This window comes from Babylonia areolata, chromosome 22 (assembly GCF_041734735.1).
Source record: "Babylonia areolata isolate BAREFJ2019XMU chromosome 22, ASM4173473v1, whole genome shotgun sequence".
Lineage (NCBI taxonomy): Eukaryota > Metazoa > Mollusca > Gastropoda > Neogastropoda > Buccinidae > Babylonia > Babylonia areolata.
The window spans coordinates 4,745,528-4,765,437 of record NC_134897.1 but is presented as its reverse complement, the minus strand read 5'-3'; the positions used below and the strand labels follow the sequence as shown (position 1 = coordinate 4,765,437).

The 19,910-nt window shown below is 43.3% G+C and overlaps 1 protein-coding gene across 4 annotated transcripts in view; it reads left to right on the top strand.

The window, feature by feature from the left end:
* The window catches only part of LOC143296923 (advillin-like), a 214,067-nt gene that overhangs the window by 58,568 nt on the left and 135,589 nt on the right, over positions 1-19,910 (top strand). For all 4 annotated transcript variants that reach the window (XM_076608944.1, XM_076608942.1, XM_076608945.1 and 1 more), the window contains 2 exons: positions 7,468-7,534; positions 9,303-9,483. In XM_076608944.1, the coding sequence (XP_076465059.1) occupies positions 7,468-7,534; positions 9,303-9,483 (248 nt within the window). The remainder of the gene's footprint in view (positions 1-7,467; positions 7,535-9,302; positions 9,484-19,910) is intronic.

Below are 19,910 nucleotides of genomic sequence, written 5' to 3'. Positions count from 1 at the left end.
TCTATGAACATCGTATCAGAAAGTTTATTTTTCTTGTTTGGTGGCGGACGGTAGAGGCAGAACACATTGAGGTGGGAATGTGGCAGCGACAGTGAAAGCTGGGCCAGTTCATAGCCTAAGCTGAGACTGATTTTTTCAATGAATTAATTGCAACAGTATTCAAAACCAGTTCAAATCAAATGAAGCGTGGTTGAAGGGGAAGGCAGTTGTGTACGTTGTGTGTGGGAGCAGCCTGTCTGACACAACGAAGGCGATTCCTCCCCTGCAAGTTGGCAAGTTGTTTAACACGAGGGAAGGAGGTGTTAGTGCAGCCAAGGGGAGCGAGATCTCGACACTTAGCTTCATCCCCAGTACTGCGAAGCCAAGTTTCTGTGATGCACAGGATGTCGAGGCTGATTGAAAGCAGATGTTCGTTGATCGCTGAGCGTTTGAGGCGAGGACCAACTGACTGGGCGTTGAACAGACCTGGAGAAATGTGAGTTGAGCGGTGGGAGGGAAAGCAGGACAGAGGTACACGAATATGGTTATTAAAGTTGATGCATTTAACAGTATGGTCAGTGGAAGTTACACGTCCAGTACCACACACAACAGCTATCTTCCTCTGTTTGCGACGTCCTGCACGATGAGTGCGAACACGGGGGAGGTGACAACCTATACCCACACCTCTGATGGCGTCGATGACAGAAGGGTCAAGTGCTGCAGGAGGCACGGACAGGAGCTGGTCCCGTGTGTAAGACACACGGGGAAAATGAACATCAAGCGAGGGCCTGTGGAAGAGGTCAGCTTCAGGAACACGCGGAGCGGGCTGCACGTGCGAAAGGGGATGGTGCAGAAATGGCGTGCTCTGACAAGCAAGAATACTTGCCAGGTTACACAGAAAACATGTCCAAATAACTTGAAGTTCCGGTGGCAGAATCGCACAAAACAAGCACCAGTTTATACTCCACTCCATCATACAGCACATACACAATCACATTCCAACACAACTGACGAAAGAAATGAGAGCCAGGACTATGCTGCCTGTCAGGCGTAGCCCTTGCTTCAAGACATTACTTCGAGATTTACTTAAATAAGCTCTCACACATAACTGCACGTGCGCGCATATGCATACAGGCACACACTCGTGCGAACCCCCCTCCACATACACACACTCGCAACGCACGTACGCATAAACTCACAGACACATACAGGCACAAACACAGACGCGCGCGCGCACACACGCACACGTACACACACACACACACACACGTACGCACACGCGCGTGTACGCCTGCTCATGCCTTGATATGAAAGTTTATATGATATTCATTAAGCTTAAACCGATTAAACAACACACAACTGGTTGAATACGCCCATACACTGGCTTACAGAAGGATACATGCTCGCTTTAAACAAGAAAACAGAAACAGACATGGACACACAGACACACACCAGAGGCAGAGACAGATAGACAGAGCACAACTGCAAAAACACAGGCACAGAGAGAAAGAGAGGCAGGTGGGGAGACAGACAAACAGACAGACAGGCAGACACACATACAAAGAACATCGGAGGGGGTTGGGGTGAAAGAAATAGAGACAGAAACCGAGAAAGACAGAGAGGGGAAGCTAAGCAGATTACAGAGACAGACAGACAGACACATAGAGCGAGGGAGAGCGCGCGCGCGTGAGAAAGAGACGCTTCAGACATTATTTATTGACAGTTGCCATACTACAGCCTTTATGTCAAAGGAATACAATTTTGCAGTGACGTGTATTGAACGAAAAACAAACAAAAAAGTAAAACAGCCAATAAAACAGTTATTGTCAATCAGCTGTTCCAGAACAAAGTGAGTTAATCGTTTATTGATGCATGTGCCCAATAACAAGCAAAAAGCTGGGCACGGTTTGCCATCTCTCGTTAGCCACACGTAAAAGTCGAGTCTTACCCTAATATCTTGATAAGCTTTGGAATGAAATAGGAAACGGTCTTCATCTTTTCTCACACCATCCATACACACTATGCACAAATTATCCACAAAACCTTCCGAACCAAACCATCTTCTACTTGCTTTTAAACCTATGGTTCTATTTCTAAATCTTGCTAACATATCCCTGTGCCATTTCTTAGTAACTATTACCAAGAACTTCTCTGGTTGTAAAATACTTTTGAAGGAATGGAGCCAAGAATACTTTATATTGTCTTCCATCTTGGAGTGCTAGTTTTGTTTATAACAGCTTACTAAACGATCTTTAAATTCCGAAGTAAATCCTCTTTCATCCCTAACTCCTTGGCTAAGCCATACAATACCAAACCCGTTTACTGTATGAACTTGCTTTACATTGCCCACCCAGTCACGGTTAACTTACTCAACGTGGTGTAGAGTAACATGTCGTATGCCTGTCTGCATACTCTGTTTTTAGGGAGCAGAGTTAGCTTGATCCAGTACTTGATGCATTTCACAAAGGCTTGGATATATAAAGGATAACTTCCAGAGTCACCGTATGCCATCGTGTTAGATGAGTGCAATGGAGCATTCATAAATCTCTTTATGGCTAATGTATGTAGCTTTTCCATTTCAGAACTTTCTTCAACACTGCATACTTCAGCTGCATAAGTGAGTATTGGCTCAATTTGTGTATCACATAACTTCCAAAATAAAGACGGATCAGTTGTTTTCAGTTTCTTCATAGATTTTAATTTTTCTGTAACTCCCTTTTTCCCTTTCCTAAACATTTCTGACCATCCCGTTTTTAAACTCAACCTTGTCGTAAACATCATTTTTGAACACTTACAAGAATTAGTAACTCTTACTTCCACATTATGATACAACCATTTTCCCACTGAGATAAATGACCGCCATTACGAAAGACAAAAATATCAGTCTTGTCTAGATTAACTGCAGTTTGCTCTGTTTTTCAATACATTAATATGATTCTGCAAGACAACTGCAGTACTAGAGAGCAAAATCACATCACCAGCAAACATTAACATAAATATTTCATGCGCACCTGGGATTAATTGTATACCATGCCTACCTTTTCCTGACATTTCAATGGCTGAATAAGTTATGAGGAATGCAAACATTTTAGGACTCAAAATACATCCTTGCTTTACACCACGGGGACAGCTAAAAAGTCAGAATAAATTCCTTTTTTCACGCACACATGCCAAGACTAACACAAAAACACCTCGACGTGCCACATACATCTTTCCATTGATACCAGGTATTCTCAAAACATGCTACAATTTCTGTTCACAGAGTCAAACGCCTTTTTAAAGTCTGCGAAAGCAACATATAATTTAGTATTCTCCTTAAAAATTCTTTTAACTAAAGCAACAATTTCCCCCTCTCTTTCTGCCGATTGAGCAAGCCTTCTAAGTGTATCCTTAGCTAATTATGCTTGTTAGGGCTACACCCCTATAGTTGTCTGGCTTATTCGTGTCCCCCTTCTCATGGATTAGTACAATAATGATTTACACCAATCTATCGAACAGTTTGTTAAACAATGACACGAGAAAGTCAATAACAACAGTATCGATATTTTTAGCATTTCTCCGATTATTTATCTGGACCAGCACTTTTTCCATTTTCAGATTTCTTAAGTTGGTTTTAATTTCATCTTCTGTTACAGGTTTATTGAACAAGAATTCATCTGAAATTTCTTCAATCTCATAATCTTTTCCTTCTATATCTGTTGTGAATTGAACACATAATAAAATGGTCATACCAGTGCTGTGATGATATAACATTATAAATAGCATGTCAGAAAGCAGATTTAATGAGGAGAGAGTAGTTTGGAGGGGACAGACGAAGTTTAAAGAGATGACAAGAGAAGAACCCTATGGAGTTAGCGATGGACAGTCAAGAAAAGAAATAACCGATATTAGATAAGATATGCCCCCTTAGCCCCGAACATAGATATGGACGTAAATACAAAATATCAGCAACGACACGGGCTTAATGACCAGTCATATAAACATTTATTCATTCACCCATGACATCAACTTTTAATATTACTCCGACGCACCTTGCACTCTCTCAATCATACATCTACTCTAACACACATTCATACACATTCGCTCAACCAAGTCATTTGACCCTTATATAGATCACTAAATTAATTTATAATCTTCCATCAAGTTCCTCCTCGAACTGTCCAGGGAAATACACATAATAAAACTTTTCTTTTACCAGTATAGCGTCCACAATGAAATCGTGATGTCAAGTTCCTCCTCGAACTGTCCAGGGAAATAAAAATAATAACACTTTTCTTTTACCAGGACAGCGTCCACAATAAAACCGCGATGATTATTCTCCATTCCCTACGGAGTCCCACTGTTCAACCAGCTGATCTAAACGCCGAGGATAAACAATGATGCTATCCCACCCTGATGAAGAACCACTGATGCTACCCAATGTTAAATAATGTTAAGTAATGCCCTCCCAATATTGATGACGATCAAAGAAGCTACCCCAAGTTGACAAAGAACACGAAGCTAACCCAGTTACCCATCCCGATGTAACTTAAACGTCTCTCTGTCGCCTACCCCAAAAGCTGATCCACAGTTCCGCCTTGATGTAATAAAATAAAGCCTGCCCGAAGCCCACCCCACAGCTGACGCACAGTCTGGCGGTTTCCCAAAAGACCGCAGAGGGTCGTAGTCCTTTTAGAAGGGGTGGAGCAGGGGTGAAAGGGAAATGGTAAGTGGAAATGGGGCACAGAAAATGGACCCTGGAGTCTCCAGAATGCACAGCCCACGGCCCGGAGTAGCCCGCCACCTGAGAGGCAATGCACAAACCCCATTAAGTGGTAATGTTCAACTTTAGAATACTAAACTCAGGGGGGCTGTTTAGACGAAAAACAAAGGGTGTTTTAGGCTCACCTCGATGCGCTGAGTTGAATGGAACCCTCAGCTAAGCTCTAGGACCACTCCTTTCCCATGAAACTGCGACAAATACACAGTAAGCTGAGTACTCCTTCCCCACCTGCACGCCACACACACAGATTGATGACGCGACCACCCGCGTGATCAGCAGTCAAAATGGCTTGCAGGTGGTTGCTCTGGCTGTGATCGGCTGAGCTTACTGTGTATAAAATTGTCGCAGTTTCATGGGAAAGTAGTGGTCGTACAGCTTAGCTGAGGGTTCCATTCAACTTAGCGCATCGAGGTGAGCCTAAGACACCCTTTGTTTTTCGTCTAAACAGCCCCCCTGAGTTTAGTATTCTAAAGCTGAATATTACCCCATTAAGTATATGACTATAAATTTTATATATACCCTGAAAAACATTTTTGTTAATTGCATCAATGAAATACGATTAACATTTTTCTCATTCAACCACACTTCTCATTCAGACTTCATTTGTTCGTTATTACACAAATCGTAAACCACTTTCATTCTTCACACATATTATTCATAACTTAAATAAACCATGAAGATTTGTTCAACACTCACATTGACTGTATATTCCAACTAGCTTTCCCCAATTTACTTTCGAGAAACGCCGTTCCCAAAACTTTGCCCAAAAATCGCTAAAAGCTACCCACTGCGAAACAGCCATTCTCTTTCTCCGAAACTTTTTCTCGGAACTTATTCTTAGCAACCTATTTGTTTGCCGGAAAACAGATCATCTACCCGAATTATGTAAATATTATCCTACAAGATAATTTACCGATAACCTATGGAATATTAGCTTTATTTATCTTGCAACCCAAACAGATCTAATCTATGCTTTCTACGATCTTTTCTATCGTCTGCGTTTTACTGAAACCACACATGCATACCTAAATTGTTTTACCCATTTTACTTAGAGAATAACACATATTTCAGCTATCAACATACTTGTTTAACTGGACAAATGACACAATTTTTACGTACATTCATTCGTTCATGAAATAATTGATTATTATAAGAATAATAAACTATTTAACCATTAACGTTTAGAATTAACCGTTTAAAATACTTGAATTATTTATTTGCATATTAATCAATTTATTGGCTATTTACAAAAAAAAAAAAAAAAAAAAAAAAAAAAATTAGGCTAGCTTACCTCAACACACACGTAACTTGGAATCCTAAATCCTTCCTCAAGGATTTGCACTAGGATTATTAGGCTAATAAACACTCTTGTTACTCCCCCGTTTCGGGAGTCTAAAGCTGGAATATACATAGAATACAATGAAACTAGAGCGAATATAGTACAACTGAAGGCACCAACAATCACACAGACTGTTTTCCAAAGACAGTTGCAGAACAACTCGAACTTCTGGCACTAAAGATTTTTACGTTTATATCTAAAGTGATTTATAACCGGGACTCTTCCCAAACAATAGATCTCCATAGATCTATATAATGATACAATACTATACATATAAAGGTAGCTCACCTAACCAATATAACATGTTGAAGTGGCTGGCAGGTCTACACTATTTCTAGGGCTTTTAATATTTGTTCTAAAACAACTAAACTCTGCAACAACGTAACGATTAAGCTTATGTTCCAACAATAGTACACATTTAGTTTGATGGCTGTGACATAGCAGTTTTCCTGTTTACTGATCTAGAACAAATATCTGTAGTCAGAGTGTCGGTGACTACAACCATACACTCCTTGAGCTCATCAGAATTTAATTCGTCGTTGAAAGTCTGTGCATGTTCCTCTGACCAAACCACCCGTTCTTCGACCGACTGAGCCACAGATGGTTCATTCTTTGTAGCAGTACACTGTTTCCATGTCAGCTGAACTGGAAGCTGCCATGAGAAAAGAATATTTTTTGACCGAACAATGTAAGGTTGTCTCGCCGTGAAAATTCCTCCAGTTTGTCTCATTGTTGAGTTTACAAAGTTCTTCTTTCAGTTCCTCTACCGTTGTCGACACTCTCACTCGGAGACAGAGAGAAACACACAGAGAAAGAGAGAGAGAGAGAGAGAGAGAGAGGGGGGGGGATGGCGGGCACTCTGTGATTAAAGAGTTATACATATTTTCGGACTGTCGGACACCGTCGGACCAATGCCACGTCGGACAAAAAAAAAAAAAAAGTGTCGGACTGATACGTCTGCCTAATGCCCTGTCGGTTCACTGCTACGGCTGACCATCGCCACGTCGGACTACTACTACGTCGGATTGAAGATCATCGGACCGATGACACCTCGGACTATTCACATGTCGGACTATCGAGATGACACCAACAGAAGCCACCACAGACCCTGCAGCCGCTGTGAATGAATCTGCCGCCCGCTTGTCAGCCAGCAGCGTGCTTGCAGTTGAGGAGGACTAATCTGATACATGTGTGTGTGTGTGTGTGTGTTTGTGTGTGTGTGTGTGTGTGTGTGTTTGTGTGTGTGTGCCAGAGAGAGAAAGAGAGAAGACTTTTTAGATGTTACAGAAAGCATTTCTTTTTTATGTGCTTATATCAGAGAAGAATGTTGTGTTTGATGATTGATAGCCTGATACATGAGATGCCTTTTCGGTGTGGTGCCGTACAGGCCATGCAGGTGGCACGTAGGATGCGGAATAGGCAGCGGAAAGGCAAAGCCCACATCGTGTTGGTTGGTGAGTGTTCACAGTGACACAGTCACTCCCGCAACTGTCTCTGTGACTGTTGACAGTGACATAGCCACTCCTCTCCTGAATGTGACTTATTCTTGACAGTGACGCATGCATTCCCTCACCTGTCTCTGTGACTGTTGACAGTGGCACCTCCATCCCCTCACCTGTCTGTGACTGTTGACAGTGACACCTCCATCCCCTCACCTGTCTCTGTGACTGTTGACAGTGACACCTCCATCCCCTCACCTGTCTCTGTGACTGTTGACAGTGACACCTCCATCCCCTCACCTGTCTCTGTGACTATTGACAGTGACACCTCCATCCCCTCACCTGTCTCTGTGACTGTTGACAGTGACACCTCCATCCCCTCACCTGTCTCTGTGACTGTTGACAGTGACACCTCCATCCCCTCACCTGTCTCTGTGACTGTTGACAGTGACACCTCCATCCCCTCACCTGTCTCTGTGACTGTTGACAGTGGCACCTCCATCCCCTCACCTGTCTGTGACTGTTGACAGTGACACCTCCATCCCCTCACCTGTCTCTGTGACTGTTGACAGTGACACCTCCATCCCCTCACCTGTCTCTGTGACTGTTGACAGTGACACCTCCATCCCCTCACCTGTCTCTGTGACTATTGACAGTGACACCTCCATCCCCTCACCTGTCTCTGTGACTGTTGACAGTGACACCTCCATCCCCTCACCTGTCTCTGTGACTGTTGACAGTGACACCTCCATCCCCTCACCTGTCTCTGTGACTGTTGACAGTGACACCTCCATCCCCTCACCTGTCTCTGTGACTGTTGACAGTGACACCTCCATCCCCTCACCTGTCTCTGTGACTGTTGACAGTGACACCTCCATCCCCTCACCTGTCTCTGTGACTGTTGACAGTGACACCTCCATCCCCTCACCTGTCTCTGTGACTGTTGACAGTGACACCTCCATCCCCTCACCTGTCTCTGTGACTGTTGACAGTGGCACCTCCATCCCCTCACCTGTCTGTGACTGTTGACAGTGACACCTCCATCCCCTCACCTGTCTCTGTGACTGTTGACAGTGACACCTCCATCCCCTCACCTGTCTCTGTGACTGTTGACAGTGACACCTCCATCCCCTCACCTGTCTCTGTGACTATTGACAGTGACACCTCCATCCCCTCACCTGTCTCTGTGACTGTTGACAGTGACACCTCCATCCCCTCACCTGTCTCTGTGACTGTTGACAGTGACACCTCCATCCCCTCACCTGTCTCTGTGACTGTTGACAGTGACACCTCCATCCCCTCACCTGTCTCTGTGACTGTTGACAGTGACACCTCCATCCCCTCACCTGTCTCTGTGACCTGACAATAACATCGTCGTCATCTCTTATCTGATTGCTGATAAATACGTAACCATTTCATCAGCCGTATCCCTTTGACTGTTGACAATAATACATCCCTTCATTATTTGCTTTATAAAGTACCTGTTTAGAATAACACAGCCATTCAGTCAGCTGTTTCTTTGTGGATTCGGATAGCGCAGATAGTTCACTGAGGTTAAAGGATATTGCTGTTGTCAGACTGCAGCTAATGTTGCTGTGACGCGTAGACACAGATAAGAGTGAGGACAAGGAAGAAAAGCGATTATATGTGTACATACACGCAGTTTTGCGTGGTTTGTATTGATATGTATCAACAAACGGTGCCATGCAGAAACATGCACATCACGTGAGTAAAATCACTGTTGACATGGTTGTGGCACTGCCACAACCAATATATGTGGCAGACGAAAAAGACAGCCAGCAGAACTGTGCCTTACTGAAGAAACTGACTGCCAGCACCACGGACTCCAGTGACCTCAAGTGGCAGGACAGCGGTCAGGGGGGACCCAGTGATGCATCTGTGGTCAATGGATGTACAGATTCTCTGACCGACACACAACATGAGGCCACAGTTAATCTGTACAGGTCAGTTTGATTAGTTTACTTCTCTAAAACAGCACCATCTGCCATTATCTTGAAAGACCACGTTCCTTTACACCACGTTTTGCGATTTGGGCAACTTGTGTCCATGGTCAAGTAGGCTTGCAGAAGACAGGCATTATTACTATTATTATCATTATTCTTTTTTTATTCTCTCTGAGCAGTATTATTGTATTTAGACAGAATGGAACTAGAGAGGCAAGGTCTTCAAGACTCACTTGTGACACGCGCTGTATCCAGTAAAGGAATCGTGAGAAAAAACCAAAGATATGAAAAAATCATCAATATAGGTATTAAATATTGATAAGCTTGGAAAAAATAACCACCAAAAACCAGGCCTGCTTGTGGGATCAAACCACGGATTTGCTGTTCAGAATCAAGTAGTTTAATCCCCCCCATCACATCACTCAACTAAATTTAATATTTAAAGCTGTGGGTCTTTTTTGCGCGATGAAATATTATTGTGTTTGAGATAGCAGCACCATTTAATCAGTTCAGTGCCAGAGAATTATATATATATATATATATATATATATATATACATATATATATAAGTGCTCTCCCCTTGCCAGGGAATTTTGAGGATTCGGGGGTAATAAATTACAAAAAAATCCAGCACTAAAGCTATGGGTGATACAGAAAGAAAGTAAACGTTTTTGTGAATGAAAATGAGTGTAGATTCCGCTTCTGGGCTTTTTTTCCCGATTAGGGTGATTGTAGGTAACTGTTCAGGCATGTAAAGTCAATATTTTTTGTGCAACAAAAAAGTCTATTTCCACCTCTACATAATGACATCCATAAAGAAAAGAAACAAAACACAGCTAGAAATAGCAAGCCTGTTGTCATAATATACCTGTAGAAGAAATTAAAACAGGCAAAATGTTTATGAAAACAAATCACAGCTCTTACAGACATGTAAGTAAATCATTGTCCCGATAATGCCAAAAATGAGTAAAGTCAACGTAAAAGGTCAATCACAGTCCCCAGAAACTGACCTGGCAAGCTTTTTGACAGCAAAGAGCGTTCGGGAGTGAGAGGGTGAAGTTCTTTGATGACGTTCACTCCTCTCAAGTTGCACGTGGACCTATTGAAGTGTCTGCTGTGCACAGGCTAGCCACCGCTTCAAACGAGTCATCTCTCTGATTCAGCGGAAAAAAAGCGTGAAAAATAAAGAGCACGTGTTTCACGGCCAGTGCAGGTTCAGCACTGCGTTTCGTGAAAATCGTGGGGCATTGATGGTTGCCTTCTGTCGGCTTTGAAATGTGAGTTCACTCTTCCCAAAAGCCACGCCCCCTTGATGAACTCTGGCTGGTATTCGACTAATCGTCTTACATCACTCCTCCCCTTCTTCCAACACTGGCTGCCCGTAATCTGTCAGTCATAGCCAGTTGTTCAAAAACGCTGTCAGATTGGATGGACGGACTAAATTACCATAAAATGGGCAGTCAGTTTAATAACTGTCGTTGTCAATCAACTTCGTTTTCAAACCAATCATCAGACAAGAGAGATCCTTCTCCATCGCGAAAGCTGTCCATAATCACAAGCAGAGCTTTCAGAATTGTGTAAATCTGCTGACTGTGACTATTTGCTTTACTGGACACAGTTTTCAATGCATTTGTTTGCACATGATGCAACCCCCTGTTCCACGCGCGTATCACGTGGTCAGTTAGCAAATTACTGTCGAGTAGAAAGAGGTCTTCTACCTGATGTAAGTTCATTTAAATAGTATTTTTATAATACAGACACATCAAACTAACTGTTCAGAGTCTGTTCGTGTGAATTGAACCAAACTCCACACATCAAACTAACTGTTCAGAGTCTGTCTCATGTGAATTGAACCAAACTCCAATGAAGGAAAAATCGGAACATATGCAGAACGTCAGTGGACGTCTTATAGGCACTATGGCAATACTTTTTGTAGAACGTCAGCTGACGTCTTATAGGCACTCTACTGGTTAAATAATATTTTCTTGACATATCTCGATAATTTTAGAAATTCTTTTAATTCGGCCATAAAGGAGACGTTGACATCGCCTCAGGCGCTCAAACATTTACAGATCTGCACAAACCAGTCCGACAACAGGCTGACCAAAACTGAAAGAAACGTTCAATTAAATTTTTTTTCATGTTCATTCCAGTTAATTCAGTGTCCACTTTAGAATATTCATATATAAACACGTTGATGGTGTAGTCAGTGTCACTGTGTGTGTTCTGTCCAGATTTTGTATTTCGTTTCTCATAATTGCGAACAAAAAAAAACTAAAAAAACAATGTCATGCCATCTTCTTACCAAGCATAGCCTACGTTCCGGCAACTGGGAAGTGGTAAATGGCGTTTTTGGATTCTGGATAGAATCTCAACGAAATAAACCGTTAATGATCCGGAAATACGGCTTGATTCAGGAGACTCAAAACTTATTATTGGTATGACTGTGAAGATTTTTCCTCCTATGTTTAAGCCAAATTTGGTACTGGGAGAGAAAATGGCAATGTTAAAATTTATCAACACACACACACACACACACACACACACACACACACACACACACACACACACACACACAATTCATTCAATACAGGAATGACAGATTTCTTTAGAAATTGTATTTCTTCGAAACATTCACATGAACAAATGCATATAAAATTTTGCAAACTGCTTCTAGGGGTACATTCTAAAACAATGAATCTGCCAACTCTAGCCGAACTGGGCAGATTTCCAATTGGAATTCATATTGCATGCAGGGTTCTTGACCACTGGACTCATATTCTGGATGCACATAATGATAGCCATATCAAAAAGGTCTATATGTCGATGATGAACCAACCAGACACAACTGAAAATCCCTGGATACAATTTGTAAAGAATATTCTTCACAATGTGGGATTAGGTCATGTTTGGAATAATCAGTCGACATTTAGTAACAGCAGACTTAAATTTACATTACGCCAACAACTAAGAAATAGATATGTACAATTCTGGAAACAGAGAAAAACTGAATACAGCAGATTAGACTTCTACAACAAAATTAAAAGAAACGATTATCAAATTGAGAATTATCTAACTGATAAAATCGATCCTACTCACAAACAAGCTCTTTGTCAACTCAGAATAAGCGCACATTATTTAAACATCGAACGAGGAAGATATGCAAACATTCCCAGAGAAGAGAGGTTATGTGCTATGTGTGAAGTTGTTGAAGATGAATTGCATTTCTTAGATACATGTATCTTATTTCATAATTTGCGAAGCCATCTAATCACAACTATACAGCAGTATGATCATCAATCAAATGTGATCTCTAGAAAAATACAAAACAATATACTAAAACCAAGTGATTTATTCACCTGCGATGACTGTCAAAAAACACTTGCCAACTATGTATTTCAGTGCATGCGTATTAGATGACCGTTTATTTCTTTGTTCCCTTTGTTCTTTGTTGTGTCTATTAATCCTTCGGGATTTTATGAAAATAAATGAAGTCAAGTCAAGTCAAGTCAAGTCAAGTCAAGTCAAGTCAAGTCAAGTCACACACAAACTGAACACCGGTTTAAAACATAGACTCACTTTGTTTACACAAGTGAATCAAAATAATACTGCTTTTACAGAAAAAAAATACGTCATTAAAATTTTCCTGGAACTAATGCCATCATGGTGCTGCAAGATGATAGAAGAAATTGATGTGACTGCAAGTGAGTGACAACAATAGTGATTACAAGCAGCAATAGACTGTAGAGAAGGCGAGGGAGATGGTTGTTGACATTAGTTGACCGTATAACACATCACGGACCGGCAACAGGTAGTTTTATATCTGTCTTGATTCTGTTCTCCTCAAGATACAATCATCAAGTGGTATAAAAAGTAGAAGTATGAAAAATCTAAGGCAAAACAAATTCAGCATGTGTGTAAACTATCCTCAGTTCATAAAGTGTGTTCTAGCGCCATGAGCAGTTGTGCTGGAACGCCAAGCTATCCACAGGGGTGTTGTTGGTACTCTAGAATGCTGAGCAGCGCCGAACCTTTGCCTGCTGTGGCCTAGTCCAGAATCTTCTTTGTAATCTGCACTGCCCTCTCAGACAGGCCGTTAGTTTGCAGGTATTTGGGACTGGGTATGATGTGCTTCAAAATCCCAGGCAGCAGTGAAATGAGCAAATTCTTCCGATGAAGACTGCGGCCATTGTCATTTATCAGAGTCTCTGGGACGCCATGTCTGTCGAATCAGACCAACAGTTTCCTGACCACCGCCACTGGTCATCTCATTTAGCTTGAAACAGCGGCTGTAGAAGTGTATGGTGACCAGGTAGTCCTTGCTGTACCAGGAGAACAGGTCCATCGCCGCACTCTGCCTTGGTTGTGTTGGGGCGTCGTGAGACAGCCTCGGTTCCTTGCAGTTGCCAGAACACCTCTCGCTGCATACAGCAAACGCCGCCGTGGGGCGCTCAATGTCTGCTGCCATCCTTGATCAGAACAATAGCTGCCTGCACGCAACAGGCACTTTTCCACGCCCAAGTGACTCACGTTGATCTTGGTTAGCATCTCGGGATAGAGGGTGGACGGAACCAATGTCCGCTTCCCTTTGAAAATGATACCATCCAGAAGTCCTGTGCGTGCTTGTGGCAAAGCTGGCGAAATTCTGGCTAGTCGTTGATGATGTTGGTCAGCACAGTGCTGAGAATTTGGTCTTCACCAGTGTTCCTTCTGGTCAGATCCATCTATTCATCGCTGAATTAGTCCGCAAGGCGGAGGGGGTTACCGTGCACACTCCCCCCCCCCCCCCGCCCCCCACTCCCCCGCCCGGAATGATGTAAACTTGTCCTAAAATGTTCTTCGGAGTCTGCTGAACTCAGTTTTACATTTTCCCAAGAAACGGGTTCCCTCTGGCGCCCCGGTCAATGAAATTAAGACATGCTCACCTTCAAACCACCATAAATCATATTGATGTAAATGACACCACATATTATATGTCTTCTTTTTCAATAGGGTCTTTTCTATACGAACAAATATCCAGAATTAAAATATCTTCATTCGTATTCTGAAGCAGAGAAACATGACATATGTAAATATTAACCACAAAAACCATACGATTTTGCGACTCAAAGGCGATTCCTTGCAAAACAGTATTTTGGGGGTAGGGGAAGCAACTCGACCAGTGTGACTCCCAAAACAGTCAAATGTTCCATCCAAACGTACTGAAATAACTTCTGGAAGACCCCTATTGGTCTCTGTATAAGAGTAATTTCGGAAATAGTGATATTGAAGTGATAGAATGAAACAACAGGACAGTTTTACGTTAATTCGTCGAAGATTTGATAGTTGGCCAGCAGCCTTAATTGTGAATGAATGAATGAAGATATTACAATTCTGGATATTTGTTCGAATAGAAAAGGCCACATAGAAAAAGCAAAAATATAATATGTGGTGGTTTCCCTTATATAGATATGATTTATGGGGGGTTGAATTTAAGCTTGTCTTAATTTCATTGTATGGAGTGTTCGAGGGTTCCCTTGTGCCAAGGGCAGTAACTCTGAGTGCGTCCCAATTTTTTTTCTTGGGATCATGTAAAAATGAGTTCAGTAGACCCCGAAGAACATTTTAAGACTAGTCTATATCATTACTGGGGTGGGTGCACGGTAATCCCCCTCGGCCTTGCGGACTAAATGTTAGGAACTTCACGATACAGTGGATCTGTACATCGAAGTCGTCTTTGACATCACGGTGTAACAGGCCAGATCTTATCCCTGGCTGGTTCTTACCCCGGGTAAGAACCAGCCTAGGCTATTTCGTATCCCCCCCTGGCTGGAATATACCCCTGTGTACACTTTGCTCACCCAACCAGTCTGTATCACATTTACACATAAAACACATGATGATAATGATGCTGGTGATGATTATGATTATAATAACAATACTAATACTAACAACAACAACATCATCATCATCATCATCATCATCAACAACAACAACAACAACAACAACAACAACAACAACAACAACAACAACAACAACAACAACAACAACAATAATGATGATGATGATGATGATAAAGGGAATGCATATAACTCCTTCCAACGCTCAAACCACTTTGCAATTAATGCAAAAAAGTGATGTGATGATGTTCGTCAAAAACGTGATGTGATGACGTTCGTCCTTCGGATTCGAAGATGACCATGGCTTCAAGAGTCAGATGGATGATGTGTGTGTGTGTGTGTGGAGAGGGAGGGGAGGGGGCGGGGGGGGGGGGGGCCGGGGGGGGGGGCTATGGGTCCAGAGGTGACTGGTGAGGCCAATCCGGGCCCTGAAGTCTCGCAAACATGTGGGACACAAGTGAGTGGGTGCTGTTGTGGCAGTGGATGCTACTCGGGCCTTGCGCACAGCACGCTTTCGGTGAGCTTCGGTGATGCGCCTGGCTTCAGCTGCACGGGCTTTTGTGGTGATTATGCTGCCAAGCTGGACGGTCCAGAGCAAGTGTCTCCCAAGTGTTGATGTCGACGCCCAGGACTTTGAGGGACGCTTAGAGGCAGTCTTGGTAGCGTTTCTTCTGTCCTCCAACTGAGCGCTTGCCCTGACACAGCAGCTAATTAGACAGTCGGCTCTCTGACATTCTCACTACATGTCCAGCCCAATTGGCTTGGACATTCTGCAGAAGGGTTTAGACGCTGCAGAGGCCAGCTCGTTCCAGGACTTCCGTGTCGGGGACTTTGTCCTGCCACCCGATGTGGAGGAGTCTGCAGACAGTTCAGGTTGAGCTGTTTGGCGTGTCTGCTGTAGGCAGTCCAGGTCTCGCTGGCGTAAATGAGGGTGGCAAGGACCACTGCATAGTAGACCTTCAGCTTAGTGGTAGAGCTGAGTTGTCTCCGCTCCCAGACGTTCTCACGGGGTCTCCCAAAGGCGGCGCTGACTTAAGCAATCCTGTTTTTGACGCTAGCGTCTATGTTAACACACACACACACACACACACACAAACACACACACACCAGCAACCCCACCCACCCACAGACATACTCGTAATGTCCATCACGTGCCAGGCCACGCCCGCTCACATCACACTCACTTTCAGACAACAAAATCAAATCAATCAAATCAAAAACACTTTATTAATCCACATGGAAATTAAGTTGTGCAATCACAGGCTCATTGTAAACACTGGCATAAAATCACGCAACATAAGAAGAGATTAAAACTAGTCAAATAAGAATTCCCAATAGCTGACGATATACTACCCCCCCCCCCCACCCCCCCCCCCCACACACACACACATACTCATGTTAAGACAATAGGGTATTGCACAACAATATTAACAAATGAAAACATCCAACAAAAAAGGGTATAGATTACTAAAAATGACATGCGCGCACGCACGCACACACGCACACACACACACACTCACACATGCACACATGCACGCACACACACACACACACCCACACTCATACACACACACACACACACACACAAACACACATACACACACACACACACACACACGTTAAGACCATAAGGTATTGTACAACAATACATAAATAAAAACATCAAGGGAATAAATCGTATATATAAGTAAAATGCACACACACACACACACACACACACACACACGCTCACACACACTCATTCACACACACACTCACACACACACACAAACAACGTATGCATGCACATAACATATGTCACGCCAATAAAATTAGAACATTAACATTAAGGTACATGAAATCCAAGTAAAATAAGAAAATATTTAAAAATCACTTCCGATCACACACACACACAAATGCTTGCCCGTGCTCACCTGCTCAGTCCCACATGCACGCATAATGTCTGCTCCCATACACTCGTCTGCTGGTGAAGTTCAGGTGTTGCTGTCGCGAGTGGGCTTGGGGGGTGGGAGGGTTCACTTAGTGTATTGGATGTTTTGATTGTGTGCGCGAATGGCTGTAGGAATAAATGAATTAATGTATCGAGATGTTCTTGCGCGTGGAGCTCTGAACCTACCACTTATGTCTGACCTTCTGCTGTTAATGTCATCATGTAGTGGGTGTCTTTCGTCGGTCAAAATTGTTATTAGTTTGTCAGTCAGTTTTCTATTGTGCATGTCGCTAAAGGTGTCTTGTCTTATACCCACCACCCCACCCGCTTTCCCAATGACTTTTTCCAACCTGTCTTTGTCATGTTTGGTCAGGTTCCCCCCCCCCCCCCCCCAGCACACGGCTCCGTATGTTAAAACACTGCAGACAACAGATGTGTAAAACATTTGGAGCATCTGCTTGCATACATTAAAAGATTTCATTTTTCTAAGACAGTACATGCGACTGTTGCTCTTTTTAATGAGTGCAGTTGAGTTTTCATTCCAAGACAGCTTATTGTCGATTATCACACCAAGATATTTGTATGAGTCTACTTGTTCGACCACTTCATTTTTTGTGATGATCTTACTTAAACTTGATTTCTTTTTTCTGAAGTCGATTACAAGCTCTTTCGTTTTGCCAACATTCAGCTCAAGGAAATTTTCTTCACACCAGTTCACAAACCTGTCAATTTCTTTTCGGTAGTCAGTGTCATCGTCATCAGTAATAAGTCCTGTCAGTGCGGAGTCATCTGCAAACTTAACGAGGGGACACGAATAACGAGGGGACACGAATAACGAGGGGACACACATCAGAGAGGTTAACAGTGACCTAGCTGGCATGCAGTGCAGGGGAGCATGTCTGTGTTTCCCCAGGTCTAAGTTCTCCCAGGTCTATATTCCCCGATGTCTAAGTTCCCCCAGGTCTATGTTCCCCCACAGCTGACCATGGTTGACCACAGTTCAAGAGTGCTCAGACTGGATTATGTTGTCGCATTTGTACATTATGTCCTTGAAGATGTTTGACCACTGTATGAGCACTACTGACCACTATCAGAGTTCAGCTTGCATCACATTGTATGCAATATTGCAACGTTTTAGCAGGATTTCACTGTACTGTTGGTCATTACTGACCAGTACTTGCCACTGCTGACCACTACGTCAAATTCTTCAGATTGCGTTGTTTTGTCACATTTGTGCATTATCAAGACGGCCTGGTTTTTTGTTTTGGATTTTATTTATTGCAAACTGACCACTGCTGGTCACTGACAACCACTACCCAGTGACCACTGCTTACCACTACTGACCACTACAGTCCACTGACTACTACTGACCACTGCTGACCGCTATCCACTGCTGCCCACCACTGCACTGACCACTGACTACTGCTGATCACCGCTAACCATTGACCACTACTGACCACTGCTGGCCACCATATACTGACCACTAACCATTATTGACCACTGACCACAGGTGACATCCAATGACCACTGATGACCACTGCCTAATGCTGACCACCACTGAGCAAAACTGACCACTACTGACAGCTGACCACCATTGACCACCACTGACTACTAGCACTACTGATCACTTACAACCGCTAACCACTGACCGACCAGAACCAACCACTGACCACTATATACTGGCCACTTATGACTATTGACCTCTGACCACTACTGACCACTGCTGGCCGCTTCTGACCACTAACCAGTTCCGACCACTGACCACTTATGACAACTGACAACTGCTGCCCAGCTCTGACCACTGCTGACCACCACTGACCACTGACTTCTGCTAACCACTGACATCACTGTCCACTAATAACCACCGTTGCCTATTACTGTCCACTGCTGACCGCTGACTACCACTGACTACTGCTGACCACCGCTGACCACAATCACAGAGCACTATTGACCACCACTGACCACTATATATGGATCACTATATATGGACCACTACTGACCACCATTGACCACCATTAACCGCGGACAACTACTGACTACTGCTGACCACCACTGACCACTGCAGATCACTGACCACTGTTGACGACCATTGACCACTACATACTACTGACTACCAATGAGCATGACTGACCACTACTGACCGCCACAGACCACCACTGTCCACCTCTGACTGGTGACCACCACCGACCACAATGGACCACTAACCACCATTGAGCACCGCTGCCCACTACTGACTGTTGACCATTGACTATTGCTGACCACTGCTGACAAGCACCCAAAAGCGTATGTATGATTAAACAAACATATGTTTAGGGGAATATAGACTTGGGGGATATACAGACCTGGGGGAACATTGACCTGGAGTAATATAGACCTGGGTGAACATAAACATACCAAAAACATTTTTTTGGGATTATCGACCTAGGGGAATATAGACTGAGAGAACAAAGACCTGGGGTAACAAAGACCCAGAAAATGTAAATTTAGGGGAACATAGACCCGTGGGAACATAGACCTGGGGGAATATAGTCATGTAAGAACTTGTAGCTGGCTGAAGGAAAATTCTGGGGAACATAGACCTAGGGGAACATAAAGCTGACGCCCCCCCCCACCCCCCA